We start from the raw sequence: 16,208 nt of genomic DNA, 5'->3' as shown, positions 1-16,208 counted from the left end.
CCCGCTGGCCTCAGCCCGGGGCGGGGAACTCACGCTTTGGTTGAACATGTCTGTCTCGTGCCGTAGCTGCGTGTACTGGCAAAGGTGCTGCCGGATCATCTCCACCCTCTCCACCTCCAGCCGCTCCAGCTCCTGCCGAGGAGGAAACCCACAGAGACCTCTGGGGGGTGTCCCTTCAACCTGGGGACCTTCCCCCTACACAGGTCCCAGACCACCCTAGAGGCAAAACACAGATGCTACCTGACTCCGTGGGGTCTGGCGAGGCACCCACCCCATATTTGAGGGGGAAGGTATAGCCAAGGATGCAGTAGCTGCTGTTTCCTGAATCTCCTTCTGCCAGGCATGGTGGGTGCTACGAGCTTTCCGCACATCGCTTAACTGTCCTCATCACAATGTTAAGAGATACATGTTCTGTTCTTACCTTTTCCAAACAAGGGAACGAACACCTCGAGAGGTAACATTGCTTGCCCAAAGTGTCAGGGAATTATGGGAGCAGTGGGATTTGCACTTTAGTGCTTTTTTTTTTTTAATTTATTTATTTGGCTGCACAGGATCTTAGTTGTGGTATGTGGGATGTAGTTCCCTGACCAGGGATTGAACTCAGGCCACCTACATTGGGAGTGTGGAGTCTTAGCCACTGGACCACCAGGGAAGCCCCCTGTTGTGCCCTTAATCAAACTTCTGCACCAGTGCAGCCCCAGGCCGTGACCAGGTTGAGAGATGAAACACATGCAGGAGCTTCTGCCCTTCAAACTCTTGGGGCTTTGTCCCTGGACCTCTGCTGAGTGGCCTCGTCTCCTCTGTCCATCCTGAGTGCTGAGGGATAGGCCAGGGAGGCAGGAGGGCCAGGAGCAGAGTGGCCAAGGTCACAAGGAAGAGCAGAAATTTGCTTTGGCTCCTAGGTGGCTCTGCATCTTTGGAATTTAGGGGATCCGGCCACTATTCTGTATACAACTAGGTCACTGCCCAGGTGATTAGCCTCGGAGCGGGGGGAGTAAGCAGGAAGCTTAATTAGGAGATTAACCAGGAGGAAATCTAGGTCACTGTTCCTGGGGGAGGCCTCTAATCTGCTCTGGTGGGCTGGTGCCTGGGGAAGGCAGAGGGTTAGTCCCGTGCTGGATAGGCAGATGGACGGGGGTGGCTTGGGGCAGAGGGATGGTGTGATAAGCACTTGGCAGGACACTTCCTTTCTCACCTGGCCCAGTGGCCCAAGTGCCAACCCATCTCACTATCTACTCAGCAGGTGCTGACTTCACAGAAATACTCAGGAGGGCAAAGAAGTGGTCCAATGCCTGTTTCCCCACCCCTGGTCAGAGGCCTCCCCCACTGCCCCAACCTCACCCATCCACACATCTCGCAAGGCTCTGCAATCGCAGACCCTTAATTCTTCTGGGGGTAGGAAGGCCCACATTTCCTACAACTTGGCTATTTTTCCTAAGTGGACCACTCTCTGCTCGGCTGACCCTGACCCCTCAGGAGGATATGGCAAGAGCACATAGCTGCCTGTGTTCACACAGTACGAAGTGCCAGAAGGGTATAAATCCACATGGCCTGGTCTGGAGATAAGGTCTCAGTCTCAACATTACAGCAGATCTAATGACCATCTCTCACCTCCACCCCATGGCCCTCACGCCCACCAGCATCCACCCACCGCTTCCTGAGTGCCCACCCCTGCGGGGACATGCTTCCGCATCTCTGGTCACTCACCAAGGTGGTGGTCACCATCTCTTCAAACCACTTGGACTGGGCCTGGTTGTAGAGGTCCACACAGCGCATGAGGTCATCTCCTGCGAAGGGCCAAGGCCACTGTCACTCTGTCTCTCCTCACCAGGGCTGCCCTCTGCCACCTGCACCCCATGGCCGGGGTGATGGAGGCAAAGAAGGGGCAACCCAGCATTATGGAAGACTGGCTTCAGAGCGTCCACCTGAACTTGACACTAGATGCCAAAAACTCAGGAAGGGAGTTTCTCAGTAAGAGTTATGTATGGTGTGGGTGCGGGTATTCCGGGGACCCCTGAAGTCTATCATAAGCCCCAGAAATGCTTCCTCCTCTAGAGATGGCAGTTTTATTTCACATTTGCAAGTCCTGCTTGGTTGGACATGTGTCTCAAGCAACTTGGTACTAGTTACAGAAGGGAAGTTTGCACATTCATGTCCGTCCACTGGTTTGTCTGTGTGTGTCTCTGTGGTTGTGTGTCTGTATGCGTGTGTCTGTGTGTGTGTGTACAGGCAGCAGGCTGTCACTCTGAAATACAAAAGAATGTGTCTGATGCTTTATGGCTCATTCATGTGCAGTAATGGTATAAAAACAGGCACCAGAGTTTAACATACCAATTCCAGGATATTGGCTACCTTGGGAAACAGAGAAAGGGTGGGAAGGGATGGGCTCTTTCTTATTTCTTAAGAAAGACATCTGAAACAAACTATTCTATCTTGATGGCCAGTGTATTCTTTTATGTAATTGTATATATGTGTGAGACAGTTTATAGTTAGAAAGAAAGCAAACTGAAAGTGTTACTAAGGTCCTGGTACCCTAGACTCTTGCTACAAAGAACAAAATGCCTGGACCAGAAGCATTGGTACACCCTGGATATTTGCTCCAAATGTGATCTCATGATATTTCCCAGACAGGGTGAATCAGAAACTATTTTCACAAGTTCCTTGGGTGATCCATGTGCACATCACAGTTGGAGGAGCACAGGTCTGCACAGAGCTTCCTGATCATCACAGGGTTCCAGAGAAAGGAAGACACCAGGGACTCTGCTCACGATGGGAAAACTCATGAGTGAACCCAAAGATAATGGATTAACCCTTCAAAGGGATCCCTAGAATGGCATCACTTGCTCACGTGTATTCAGATATGAGAGTGAAGGGAAGTGGGGGAGAGTTATGCCCGGTGCCTGGCTCAGGGTCTCCTCCCCAGTGAACCACACCACTATCTGGGAGCTAAGCCTTGAGTAACAGAACCCACATCAAGGGCTTGGTTCATTTTGCTCTTGGTCCAAGGCCAATGGCTGGGCCCTTGATCCCAGGAAGGGCTGAAATGGAGGGAAGAAAGTGGATATTTCACTGCAGTCATAGTCCCACCAAAAGCCTGTGCCTGGCCGTGGGTAAGGTCACCCTTATAAACACAATATGAAATTCCCAAAGCTTTATTTGTTGATCCTGATGTTGAGAACATGCTTCATGAACTTCTGCAACATCAGAAAATAATGTAGATGAAGGCAGATGTGTCTCTTCTCTATGTAGTCCAAGGGTTTGAAATCAGACCCTTCTGAACAGTATGGGTTAAGGACATGGATTCTGGAACTAGACTATTGGGGTGTCATATAGCTCCACTGTTTACTAGCTGTGCAGCCTTGGACCAAGTAGATTCACCTGCCTGTGCCTCAGTTTCCTCATCTGTAAAATGGGGATAATAACTACTTTCAGAGAGCCACAGTGAAGATTAAACAAACCAAGAAAAAAAATGAAAAAGAAATACAAAGAATAAAATAAAAAAATAAACCACTTATGAAAAATATTTGCAATTCAAATGACAAAATGTTGATTTTCCTAACATAATCCCTGTCAATCAATCAATGAGAACAAGACCAGCCATCTGACAAGAAAATGGGAAGAGAATATGAGTGACTCACTTTAAAACAAAAGTCACAGATGATTTAAAAGCTTATTTTTAAAATGCTAAACTCCACTCAAAAAGCAGTGTAAATTAAATTAGAAACAAAATACTATTTTTCACCAGATAGCTATGAAAGCAAAATGAGACAGCATACAGTGTTGACAAGAGTTTAGGGAACAGGCATTCATAGAGAGTAGGCACACTCGTCGGCGAAGCAACTTGGAAACATCCATCAAAATGAATACAAGCCTCTGACCCAGTTACACCCCCGCACATGCCATCGACATGCAGACCCCCACCCCCCACAGAGAGGCATTTATAGTAACAGCATCGCTGGCATGGACAAACACTCTGAAACAATCTGAAAGTCCTACAAAAGTCCATTAGGGTAATGATGAAATAAATCTGGATACAATCATATACTTGCATGTTATTCAACTATTTAGGAAATCTGATCTCACATGCTAGTAAAGTAATGCTCAAAATTCTCCAAGCCAGGCTTCAGCAATACGTGAACCGTGAACTTCCAGATGTTCAAGCTGGTTTAGAAAAGGCAGAGGAACCAGAGATCAAATTGCCAATATCCGCTGGATCATCAAAAAAGCAAGAGAGTTCCAGAAAAACATCTATTTCTGCTTTATTGACTATGCCAAAGCCTTTGACTGTGTGGATCACAATAAACTGTAGAAAATTCTGAAAGAGATGGGAATACCAGACCATCTGACCTGCCTCTTGAGAAACCTGTATGCAGGTCAGGAAGCAACAGTTAGAACTGGACATGGAACAACAGACTGGTTCCAAATAGGAAAAGGAGTACATCAAGGCTGTATATTGTCACCCTGCTTATTTTAACTTATATGCCGAGTACATCATGAGAAACGCTGGGCTGGAAGAAACACAAGCTGGAATCAAGATTGCCGGGAGAAATATCAATAACCTCAGATATGCGGATGACACCACCCTTATGGCAGAAAGTGAAGAAGAACTAAAGAGCCTCTTGATGAAGGTGAAAGAGGAGAGTGAAAAAGTTGGCTTAAAGCTCAACGTTCAGAAAACCGAGATCACGGCATCTGGTCCCATCACTTCATGGGAAATAGATGGGGAAAGAGTGGAAACAGTGTCAGACTTTATTTTTTTGGGCTCCAAAATCACTGCTGATGGTGATTGCAGCCATGAAATTAAAAGACGCTTACTCCTTGGAAGGAAGGTTATGACCAACCTAGATAGCATATTGAAAAGCAGAGACATTACTTTGCCAACAAAAGTCCGTCTAGTCAAGGCTATGGTTTTTCCAGTGGTCATGTATGGATGTGAGAGTTGGATGGTGAAGAAAGCTGAGTGCCGAAGAATTGATGCTTTTGAACTGTGGTGTTGGAGAAGACTCTTGAGAGTCCCTTGGATTGCAAGGAGATCCAATCAATTCATCCTAAAAGAGATCAATCCTGGGTGTTCATTGGAAGGTCTGATGTTGAAGCTGAAACTCCAATACTTTGGCCACCTCATGCGAAGGGTTGACTCATTGGAAAAGACCCTAATGCTGGGTAGGATTGGGGGCGGGAGGAGAAGGGGACGACAGAGGATGAGATGGTTGGATGGCATAACCGACTCGATGGACATGGGTTTGGGTAGACTCCGGGAGTTGGTGATGGACAGAGAGGCCTGGCGTGCTGCAATTCATGGGGTCGCAAAGAGTCGGACACGACTGAGCGACTGAACTGAACTGATGTACATAAATGGATGGGTAAATAAATTGATGAAACAGACCTATCTCTAAGATACATCTATTAAAATATAAGTTCAGAACAGTATAATATGATATGTATATAAATTTAAAAACATTAAAAAAATTAGGGAGTGTTGACAGTGATTATATCTGGGGAATAAGATTTTATATTCTTATGTGTTGATTAAAATATTTTGTCAAATAGCAATATTGTTTTTGTAATATAATTATTTAACAGTTTCTTTAGTTAAGCTAATTTAAATGTGCCTCTCCTTTCCCTGGGTTTTCTTTCCTACTCTCAACAAGTGTAGCATGGCTTCTGTTTCTACTACTGTGCTATTAAAGATCTTTATATAAATGTTGCATTTATATTACATTATTCTGTTATGACATCTTTACACCACCTTATTTCAAAATGTCCCTAAGATGGCTGTTTTTCATCCTTTAATGAACTAGAAGTTGGGGTGAAAAAGATTTAGACACCAAACCATCTAATCCAAACCTTATTTTCACAGCACATATTCTAATCCCAGAAAGCAAAATGCATTGTCCTTGTACACTGTGAAACTGGTTGTTAAGAAATATTGAAATTTTTTTTAAAAAACTGTTTCTTGCTGATCTTTCTCCCCCTTCCTTGTGCATTAGCTAATTTTTACCTCTAGGTGGAAGCAGAAGCTGACTCACTGAGGAATATTTTGGAGAGAATCTGAAATATGGTTCTTTCTTTTCTTTTTTAAAAATATTTTCTTGGCCGCACTGCAAGGCGTGTGGGCTCTTAATTATCCAACCAGGTGTCAAACATGCACCCCTTGCATTGGCAATAAGTAGTCTTAACCAGTGAATTGCCAGAGAAGTCCCTGAAATACGATTATTTCTTTAAACAAAACGTCAGCCTCTATTCTGGGTCAGAAGTCCATCACTAGAGGAGAACCTTTGGAGAAATATTACCTGGGGAGGTGGGGCAACTTGGGAGGGTGGGTGGGGTTTGCACTTCAAGGAACTCCAGGCAGTGGCAGGACCCCTCAATTCCAGGTCCCTGGAGGAGTCTGCGCACCACCTGACCAGAGACCCTGGGCCTGTGTCAGAAGCAGCCCCCTCTGGGTAGGGTGTGGGGAGACCCCTCCCTTGCCACTGCTTCCCGCTCCACAGCCTGCATGCCCCAGTCTCACCCCGTGGATGCATGTTTCCAGGCACCCCATTTCCCAGCCTCTCCTGTCCATGCCTCTGGGACCAGGTGATGACAGACGGGGCAGCAGGTGATAGGGCCTCACTTACCTGCCTGCGTGGACTTCCTCCGAGCCTTCTTGATGTCCTCCTCTGTCTTGTTGCTCAGCTTGATCTCCAGCTGCTGGGTCTTCATCTCCAGGTCTCTCTGCCGCTCTGTGAGGGCTTTTCGGGCCTGGGGTCCAAGGACGTGGAGTTAATCACAGGCTCAGAGACAGCAAGGGCCCACTGGGCCTGGCCTTCTTTTTAAGGTTGTTGTTCAGTCGCTAAGTTGTGTCTGACTCTTTGCAAGCCCATGGACTGCAGCACGCCACACTCCCCTGTCCGTCACTATCTCCTGGAGTTTGCTCAGACTCATGTCCATTGAGTTGGTGATGCCATCCAACCACCTTGCCCTCTGCTGCCCCCTTCTCCTCCTGCCTTTAATCTTTCCCAGCATCAGGGTCTTTCCTAGGTAAGTTGTTTCTTTTCTTTGCTTTGGTAAATGAGGCTACAGGGGCTCTGTCAGGCTAAGTGGCCAGACCAGCATCACCCAGCCAGCTGGGGACCACACTGAGGCTGCAAAGCATCCTTTCATCCTTGGCCTAGAGCAACGCCCCCCAGAGCATTTTCAATGGAGCATGTACATGTACTAGGAACCCAGGCAGTCCTGAAACCACAGCTTCTCTGTGGTGGCAGGGACCACAGAGATCATCGATGTCACCTCCTAACAGTGGTTAGCAGCTGGCAACACCAGCCTCCCCATTCTGGGATGAGGTGGGGTGGGCCTGTTGGTGCTGGCCACTGGCAGGGTCTAGGGTGCCTGCAGCAGTAACATGGTCCTCTTCTCCTGCACCCCTCCCAAAGGCACTGGGGTCAGCCCCGGGGGGAGACCTCTCTCTGCTCCATAACTGACCATCAGAGCTCCCAGCAAGGTCAGACCACCTCGGCTTCTGGGGGGGGAGTGGTTCAGTCAGGAGGGAATCTGCCAGGTGAGACCCAGACAAAGGGGCCCTGTGTGGACTGGCAGTACATCCAGGCTTCAGGACCCTCAAAATCAGGCTGTACCTTGTCTCACATTCCAGATGGAAGCCCCCTACAACCCCAAGGCAGGTGCAGCCTCTCCCACCCTCACTGGGAATCTGAGTACCAGGGGAAGCATGCACTTAACCTTTGGCCAGGGAAGGGGGTTCTCATACTCCACCCCATTCCCAGATCTGGCTGGAGGCGGGGATAAACGCCCCTGCCATGGCCCACAGAGCCCCTGCCGGCCCCCAGCCCCTGCTCCCTCTAGCAGGACCCCTCCCACTCTGTGACCTGGGCCCTCACCTTCTCCACCGCAGCGTAGCGGCTGGCAAGCTGCTTGCGGAGGTCTGCGATGTGGTGGTCACACTTCTTCATGTCCTTCTTGAAGTTCTCGCGGAAGTTCATCAGGGGCTTCTCCACCTCACTGTGCAGCTGTCGATGGGGGAGACACACTCAGGACCCAGGGGGCACTCTCTCCCACCCCGTGGGTGAGGATGGATACCATCTCACAGGGAGGTCAGAGACAAGTGGTTGTGTATGCAATTGAGGAAGTCACCTCCATTGGCTAGGCCCAGGGTTCACACCATTGGATGGGTTAGTGCCTGGAGCCCACCAAATCCCTGTGGGCACCCTCTTCCTGTGCGAAGCCCGCAGAGCCTCCTCCGGGGCTTTGCTCAGATGTAATCTCCCTTACTTTCTAAACTGGGAGCTTTGGGGACCAACCCTGTGACCCCAAACACTCAGCAACTATCACAGGGTGACATTTAACCAGGCGATCTTGGATCAGTTCTACTTATTGATCATCTACTACGTGCCAGGTGCAAAAACCACAGATGATGTGCATATGGTCTGAATCTCCAGGAAGCCATGGTGGGAGCTCACAGGGACCCTTCCTGAGCTGTACCCACTTGTATGCGTGGAGGCTGGTGCACCCCCAAGCCACCAGCGTGGACCAGCCTTGCACCTCTAGAGGCGCTGCGTGGTGTCAGGTTTTCCAGCTTTCTTTTCTTTCATTCCTTTCCTCTTTCCCACCCCACTCTCTTTGGAAGGAGAACTTTCACTTAAAACTTTTTTGGGGGGTATGAACATGAGATGTATGTGATAACAGATAAATATGGACCTGCTGTGGTCAAAGCCACAGTCTAGCGGCCTCCCTGCCCTCGACTCAGCCTCTTAAGAGCCTCACCCACCCTGTCTCGGCTCCTAAGGCCCCCAACATAACCTCTAGGACCTTCTTACTGGCCTCCTAGGGCCCCTGACTTGGCCTTCCAGGGTTTCTCAAGCTTCACCCTTCCCGCTGGGAATCACAGCTGAACCTCCCTGGATGGATGACGTCCCAGCTCTAGGACTCTGGGACTTCTCTCCCTCCTCACTGGGCTCTTTCTTGCTACGTTACCTTTTCCCCAGAGGCCTCAAGGATGGAGGTGCTCCCTGTACCAAACCACCGATTACACGTTGACTATGAACTCTAGGAGGGTGGAGGCCATGCTGGCTTGGCCCCTGCTGTGTCCACAGCGCCTGGCCGGAGCTGGTACACAGTGGGCCCTCCTGCGCTACGCGAAAAAATGACAAGATTTTCGGGGCCCAATGCTCTGGGTGACAAGATGATGCTTTGCTGGTTGGTGACCTTCAAAGACCAGTGGAGAGGGGGCCGCACTAACACTCTCCCCTCACGTTGGCTGTAATGTCTGCATCATGTTTTTGAGCCCTGGGAAGATTCCTTGCACAGGAAAACACCCCCATCTGGTGGCAATCTGTAAGATGCTACAAACTTAAGTGCTTCTGAGACCTAGAGAACCCCTTCCCCACACAGATTAGGCACTAGGGGAGGAGGGGGAGGCCTGCATAGTTGGCTGCAGTGGGAACCTGCTCCTGGTTGCAGGTCTATGTGGGTTAACTCGGCTTGTTGACACAGTAACTCTGAGCTCTCTTTCTGAGGACCTGGAACGTGAGTGATTTCCTTATATTCATATGCCCAGGAGTGACCTGCAGAAACTTGTCAATACTCAGGATTTCTGGGTCCTGGCCCCAGACTGTGTGGTCTGGGGAGAGACCAAGATCCTGCCAGGACCCCCAACGCTCTCCCCGAGTTCCAAATGACATTCTGGAAACATCACACTACTGGCTGTTAGAAGTGATTCAATCCTGTGGATTGAAGACCCGCAGAGTCTCCCTCTATATTTTAAGTACTTTTACAAAAAGGCTCATGTTTTCTTTAAGAAAGTTGGCTAGATGTCTTTATACTCATTCTTAAGTTTTAAGCATCTCTGGCTAACCAGGAGGCCGAAGTCCTCCACAGAAGCTTGTCCTTATGAACTTGAGCTGGCCTGGTTTGGTTGCAATAGGCCATTAAAGCCATTCAGTTTGCCTTTCAGAATTTTTGCCTCTTCCTTCCACATCACTCATCAGAAGAGAGCAAGAGAAGTCTCAGGTCAGAAGGAATTTCGGACACCACAGAAGACCTCGGAGAAACTCTGGGTTGGGTGACAGACCACCACAATAAAGTGAATGTCACAAAAAAGTAAGTGTTGCAACAGAGGTCACATGGATGCTTTGGTTTCCCAGTGTACATGAAAACAATGTTTATTCTGTTCTGTAGTCTATTAGGGCTTCCCAGGTGGCTCAGTGGTAAAGAATTCACCTGGCAATGCAGGAGACACAGGAGATGTGGGTTTGGTCCCTGGGTCAGGAAGACCCCCTGGTGGAGGAAATGGCAACGGACTCCAGTATTCTTGCCTGGAAAATCCCATGGACTGAGGAGCCTGTGGGCTACGGTCCACAGAGTCGAAAAGAGGCGGACACGACTGAGCATGCACGCATGTAGTTTATTAAGTGTGCAATAGCATTATGTTTTAAAAATGTTCATGCCTTAATTTTAAAAATACTTATTGCTGGGATTTCCCTAGTGGTCCAGTGGTTAAGACTCTGTGCTCCCAAGGCATGGGGCATGGGTTCAATCCCTGGTCGGGGAGCTAAGATCTTGCATGCTGTGGGTATGGTCAAAATAAAAATATTTATTTCTAAAAAATGCTAACCATCATCTGACAATGCAGGGTTGCCACACATGTTCAATTTGTAAAAAAGACACACTAAAGCAAAGTACTATATAGAATAAGGATGCCTGTATCTGGTCCCATGTTTTTCAAACAGTGCATTGCTAAGAGTTGTGAAATGGTTAGTGGATCAGGACCAGCTTTTTGATGAGCATAGCCCAGACATGAAGAGGAAACATCAGAGATGTTTTAGCCACATACGTGGGTATCTGTATGTGATTATCTCAGTGTGGATACCTGTGTGTTCCAGGTGGCCAAGGAAAATGTATAACTGGGTCACAGTCAAGTCAGTTTCAAGTCTCACTGATTTGGTCCAAACACTTCACTTCACACTTGAAAAAAATAGAAGCCCAGAGATGCTAAATGGCTTCCCCCAAGATCACAAAGCTTATGAGTGATAGCACTGATAAAAAAATCATTTTTTATCATTCTCTTGATGCCGTCTGTGCCCCGCAAAAATCTTCTGGCTGAATACATGGCCTCAATTGCATGATTAAATTTTCTCTCACCACAAGGAATTTTCCTATTCTCTCTTCCTCACCCAGAAGCAGGTATAACTTCCTTTATATAGAGCAATCTTATTTCTTTAATAGTCTGTTGCTATGAACAATGGTTCGAGCTAGGAGACTTAGAAAAGCCTAAGATTCCTGGAATGAAATTGCATTTCTTATAGAGCTCTTGCCTCTCGACACAGAACACTCAGGGAGGACTTATTCTTTCGTTTTTTTTTTAGGGAGGACTTTTTCAAGGAGCCTTTTGGAGCAGATGTTAAAATGGGTTTTGTACACATGGAGCTATACTTATCTATGGTGGATGGATAGTCCCAGAGTCTTTTCTTTTTAAGGAATTGTCATACAACTACTGGCCTGCCACTACGACTGCCTGAGGCCACCAACACTGACTGATGGGCTGGAGGCAGCAGACATTCTTATGTAAAAATCTATGTGTGAATTTTGTGTGAATATTTTTCAGAAGGCTCCCATCGGCTAGATGAAGTCAGCTCTGAATTAAAACATTCCGGCATTTGGAAGATCAGCCTGTACCACTGTGGACAGCCCCTAAGAGAGGGCAGTGTGTTCTTCAGAACAGAGTTCTGGGTTTTAAATGCCACTGGTCTGCCCAGAGGAAAGGTCCAGGGGTCAAGGCTCCAACCCACTCAGTCTTCTCCTTTGTCTCCTCAGTAGCTGAGCCCACTTGGCTGTGTGACCATGGGCTGTGACTTAACCTCTTTGTTCCTTCTCATTTGTGAAATGGCGATTTGTCTTGAATGATGGCTGATACAACTGAGGGAGATGAGTTACATCCCGCACATGACACTCACATAACCGTGATACTGTGATATATGGGATTGGCCGAAAAGTATGTTCTGATTTTCCCATGTTACAGAAAACCCCAAATGAACTTTTTGGCCAACCAAATGCTAACATATTTATTTTGATCTTCATCCCTAGCTCCTGGCCAGCACTCCTACAGCCTTTGCAATTTCCTAAATAACAAAGGTGCTAGGAGAGCATCTTCTGGTTTAATATTTGGTCTTTGAGCCCAGTTCCTGACACCAAACTCCTACATTTCTTAGAATTTCTTATGAGACGAGTCTGGCTGGGCTCCTGGATGGGGGTTTGTCACCAAAAAGACCAGGCCATGATTGGAACTTTCAGCCCCCTCCTCTGATCCCCTGGAGGGAGAGGAAAGGAGCTGGAGACTGACTTGATAATTATTATGCCTATGTGACGGAGGGCTTTTCTGGTAGCTCAGCTGGTAAAGAATCTGCCTGAAATGCAGGAGAGCCTGGTTCAATTCCTGGGTTGGGAAGATCCCCTGAAGAGGGATAGGCTACCCATTCCAGTATTCGTGGGCTTCCCTGGTAGCTCAGATGGTAAAGAATCCACCTGCAATGTGGGAGACCTGGATTTGATCCCTAGGTTGGGAAGATCCCCTGGAGGAGGGCATGGCAACCCCGCTCCAGTATTCTTGCCTAAAGAATCCCCAAGGACAAGGAGCCTGGTGGGCTACAGCCCATGGGGTTGCAGAGAGTCAGACACAACTGAGCGACTAACACACAGCACATGTGATGAAACCTCCACAAAAATCACAGGGCCCAAGAGGTTCTGGGTTGGCGAACATACCCACGTGCTGTGATGTGCACCCCCAGCACCATGGGGACAGACACTCCTGCACTCAGGACACTTTCTTACCTGACCCTGAGCATCTCTTCATCCGTGGCCTTTATCATACCCTTTAATATATAATAAACTGATCAACCTAATAAGCATCTCCCTGAGTTTCATGAGCTCTTCTAATAACCAAACCTGATGAGGGGATCACTCAAAACCCTGATTTGCAGCCAAGCGGGACAGAAGTTGTGAGTAACCTGGTGATCCACTACTTATAACAGCCGTCTGAAGCAAGGGTGGCCCTGTGGGACTGAGTCCTTAACCTGTAGGAATTCGAGCCCCAGGCAGTTAAGTGTCAGAAGTGAATTACATTGTAGGACCCCCAGCTGGAGTCAGGGAATTGGCTGGTGTGGGGAAAACCCAAACATTTGGTGACTAGAAGTAGTGCTGTGAGTATGTGTAAGAATTTGCTCAGTCGTGTCTGACTCTGCAACCCCATGGACTGTAGCCCACCAGGCTCCTCTGTCCATGGAATTCTCCAGGCCAGAATACTGGAGTGGGTAGCCGTTCCCTTCTCCAAGGGATTTTCCCGACCCAGGGATCGAATCCAGGTCTCCTGCATTGCAGGTAGATTCTTTACCGTCCGAGCCACCAGTGCAGTAAGTAGCAGTAGTAAAAGGTAAGATTACAGGAAAACTGCATGGGGGAGGGCTCTGTCACCCAGTGAGTACTTCACAAATGATTGAGAATCAGGGGCCTGCTGATGGGGAGTAAAGGCCACCAGGATTCCCAGGGATCCAGCAGGTGACCATTTAGAAGCCTGCAGAAACGGCTCCCATCCCCAATGCTCACGACGCTCACAACACAGCCTCACCATTTATCTCATGGTCAATGGAGGTTTCTGCCACCGCAGAGACTGGAGCTGCCGGATGTGTGGGGAGCAGGAGGGAGACCTAGAGGGAACACTGCTATGATCTACAGCTTAAAAATAACTCACTGCTCTGTATACAAGTTCAAAGGCGACTCGTTTATGGGGCTCCTTTCTCTCCCAAGGCTTGAGAGGCAATTTCCTCGTGAAATGCTTGGTGTCTGAGGTTAGTGTGCCCTTGTTGGTACAGGAGTTCTCACTCACATCTGGGTGTCAACTCCCTCTCGGGGCACCAGCATCGTTCAGGAGCGGGGAGCTGGTAATGGCACTGTTTCTCCTCCCACCTCAGCTCTTTGTGAAGCTCCTTCGCACATCTCAGCTGTATGAGTCATTCATTCTGCCCTTGGTGTGTAGAAAATCATCATGGGGCAGGGTGGGAGACCCAGAAACAAAGCCAGTTTCCTGTCCTCCTAACAGTGCACAAAGCCCAGAAATGCAACTGCTGTGGGAAAAGCACTAGAAAAGAGATAGGACTAGCGAGTGCTGAGTGTGGAAATCTCGGGAAAGAGCAGCCATCTTGCGGGATGCCACCTTCAAGTAGTAAAGGAGGTGGTGTACCCTCAATTTTAAAGTGTGGGCTTACAGGCAACTCTACTCAATATCCTGTGCTAAGCCATAATGGAAAAGAAAATTTAAAAAGAGTGTCTTTGAAAGTGAAAGTCGCTCAGTCATGTCCGACTCTTTGCGACTCCATGGATTAGACAGGCCATGGAATTCTCCAGGCCAGAGTACTGGAGTGGTAGCCTTTCTGTTCTCCAGGGGATCTTCACAACCCAGGGATCGAACCCAGGTCTCCTGCACTGCAGGCAGATTCTTTACCAGCTGAGCTATCAGGGAAGCCCTAAAAAAACCAGAATGTCTATATGTATATAACTGAGTCACTTTGCTATACAGCAGAGATCAGCACAACATTGTAAATCAACTCTGTGCTGTGCTAAGTCACTAAGTCGTGTCTGACTCTTTGCAACCCCATGGACTGTAGCCTGCCAGGCTGCTCTGTCCATGGAATTTCTCCAAGCAAGAAAACTGGAGTGGGAAGCCATTCCCTTCTCTAGGGGGATCTTTCCAACCCAGGGATTGAACCTGGGTCTCCTGCATTGCAGGCGAATTCTTTACCATCTGAGTTACCACCAGGGAAGCCCAAGGCTCACCATAGCCCAAGGTTAAACTTGGAGGAATTTTGTGAGTTGATTAATAAAGAACAACCAGTATTAAAAATTAAATGGTCTAAGCTTAAAATTAACAAACTGTATTAAAAACAAAGCTAACACATACCCTCATACCCTCCTACCCTCCTAATAATGACATCTGACTATTATCTGCACTCTTGATGGATGTGTATGGCTTTTGTCGCTATTTTGTTGGTACAGGGGAGCAACCATCTAATGCTAGCATCTCTTCCTGACTCTTGAAATTTACACCATGGAAACTGGGCAACACCACACACTGGAGAGGCAGCTGCACATGGGTGTGTAAGACCAATCGCGGGAGGGGGTTACCTTGGCAGAGAACTTGAGGTGAACTTCAGCCTCATCTGCAAGGCTCTTCTTCACCTGCACCCATGCTTCTCCCAGGGAGCTGCAACACCAAGGAGACGGTGAGGCTCGAGGACGGATGCGCTGACCTCAGGTCAGAGGCCACAGCCCTCCCCCATGAGGCGGGATGGTGGGGCTGGACTCCGAGCCCCTGGGGAATGTACGACGCCTGAGACCAAGGCATGGACTTGGATGAGGAGGAGGTCGGGCACAAAACAAACATGAGGACCATGCCTTGACCTACGGGACTGGAAGAGCCATCCCAAAACGAGCTGAGCATCTTGGAGCCGAGAGAACCGACTGCAGCGGCCAGTCAAGTGCCTGGGAAATGTCCAGAAGCCCAGAGGACTAGGGAGATGGGGGTGGTAGGGGCTAAGTGTCATGAGGGCCCTGATACCTGTCCCATGACTGTCCCCTACCTTCCCATCACCCTCCCTGGTTTATTGTTGAGGGGTGCAAACACCTGCTGGCAAACAAGGAAGGAGAATGGATGCCTTTCCAGGGAGAAGCCCTTCTCTAACAGAAGGTATCACACAGCCCTGCTTGCAGGCAAACCTCCAGTGGCCTGATTTCTGAGGGGGGAGGGCAAAGATGGACCACCTGGGTCTAGGGACCTCTTAGGCCCGCCCACACAGCTGAGAAGGCTCGCCATACCCATCTTCAGGAACACGGCCTCTCCACCCACACTCTAGAACTGATTCTGGACGGTGAGCCCCTGTGCTGCCCACAGCCAACCAGAGAATGGCAGAGTCCTCTAAACTAAATCGCTTTTCCACTTGAAGGAGATGTTCCAAGTACAAGCAATCTCCTAAAGTCCCCTGGACTTTTGAACACATGCCCCCACGCTCCAGTCTCCTTGACTGAGAACTCGTGAACCTCTCTGACTTTCCCACTGATACCCCTGCATTCTTGCTCGAGACCTCTTCACCCAGCCAGTATTCCAGGGCTGAACGGTCAGTTGACTTCCTTTCATCAAAAAGCCACTTCCCCCAGAGAATTCATTA

The 16,208-nt window shown here is 48.6% G+C and overlaps 1 protein-coding gene across 17 annotated transcripts in view; it reads right to left on the bottom strand.

Moving 5' to 3' along the window:
- Positions 1 to 16,208, bottom strand: part of GAS7 (growth arrest specific 7) — a 203,031-nt gene that overhangs the window by 7,112 nt on the left and 179,711 nt on the right. For all 17 annotated transcript variants that reach the window (XM_081578304.1, XM_081578310.1, XM_081578313.1 and 14 more), the window contains 5 exons: positions 15,169 to 15,247; positions 7,878 to 8,006; positions 6,621 to 6,744; positions 1,708 to 1,787; positions 34 to 132 (listed from right to left, as the gene is read on the bottom strand). In XM_081578304.1, the coding sequence (XP_081434430.1) occupies positions 34 to 132; positions 1,708 to 1,787; positions 6,621 to 6,744; positions 7,878 to 8,006; positions 15,169 to 15,247 (511 nt within the window). The remainder of the gene's footprint in view (positions 1 to 33; positions 133 to 1,707; positions 1,788 to 6,620; positions 6,745 to 7,877; positions 8,007 to 15,168; positions 15,248 to 16,208) is intronic.

This window comes from Giraffa tippelskirchi, chromosome 3, assembly GCF_054371585.1.
Source record: "Giraffa tippelskirchi isolate mGirTip1 chromosome 3, T2T-mGirTip1v1.2.pri, whole genome shotgun sequence".
Classification (NCBI taxonomy): Eukaryota; Metazoa; Chordata; class Mammalia; order Artiodactyla; family Giraffidae; genus Giraffa; species Giraffa tippelskirchi.
Note: the sequence above shows the minus strand (reverse complement) of the source record. Positions and strands in the feature narration are given on the sequence as shown.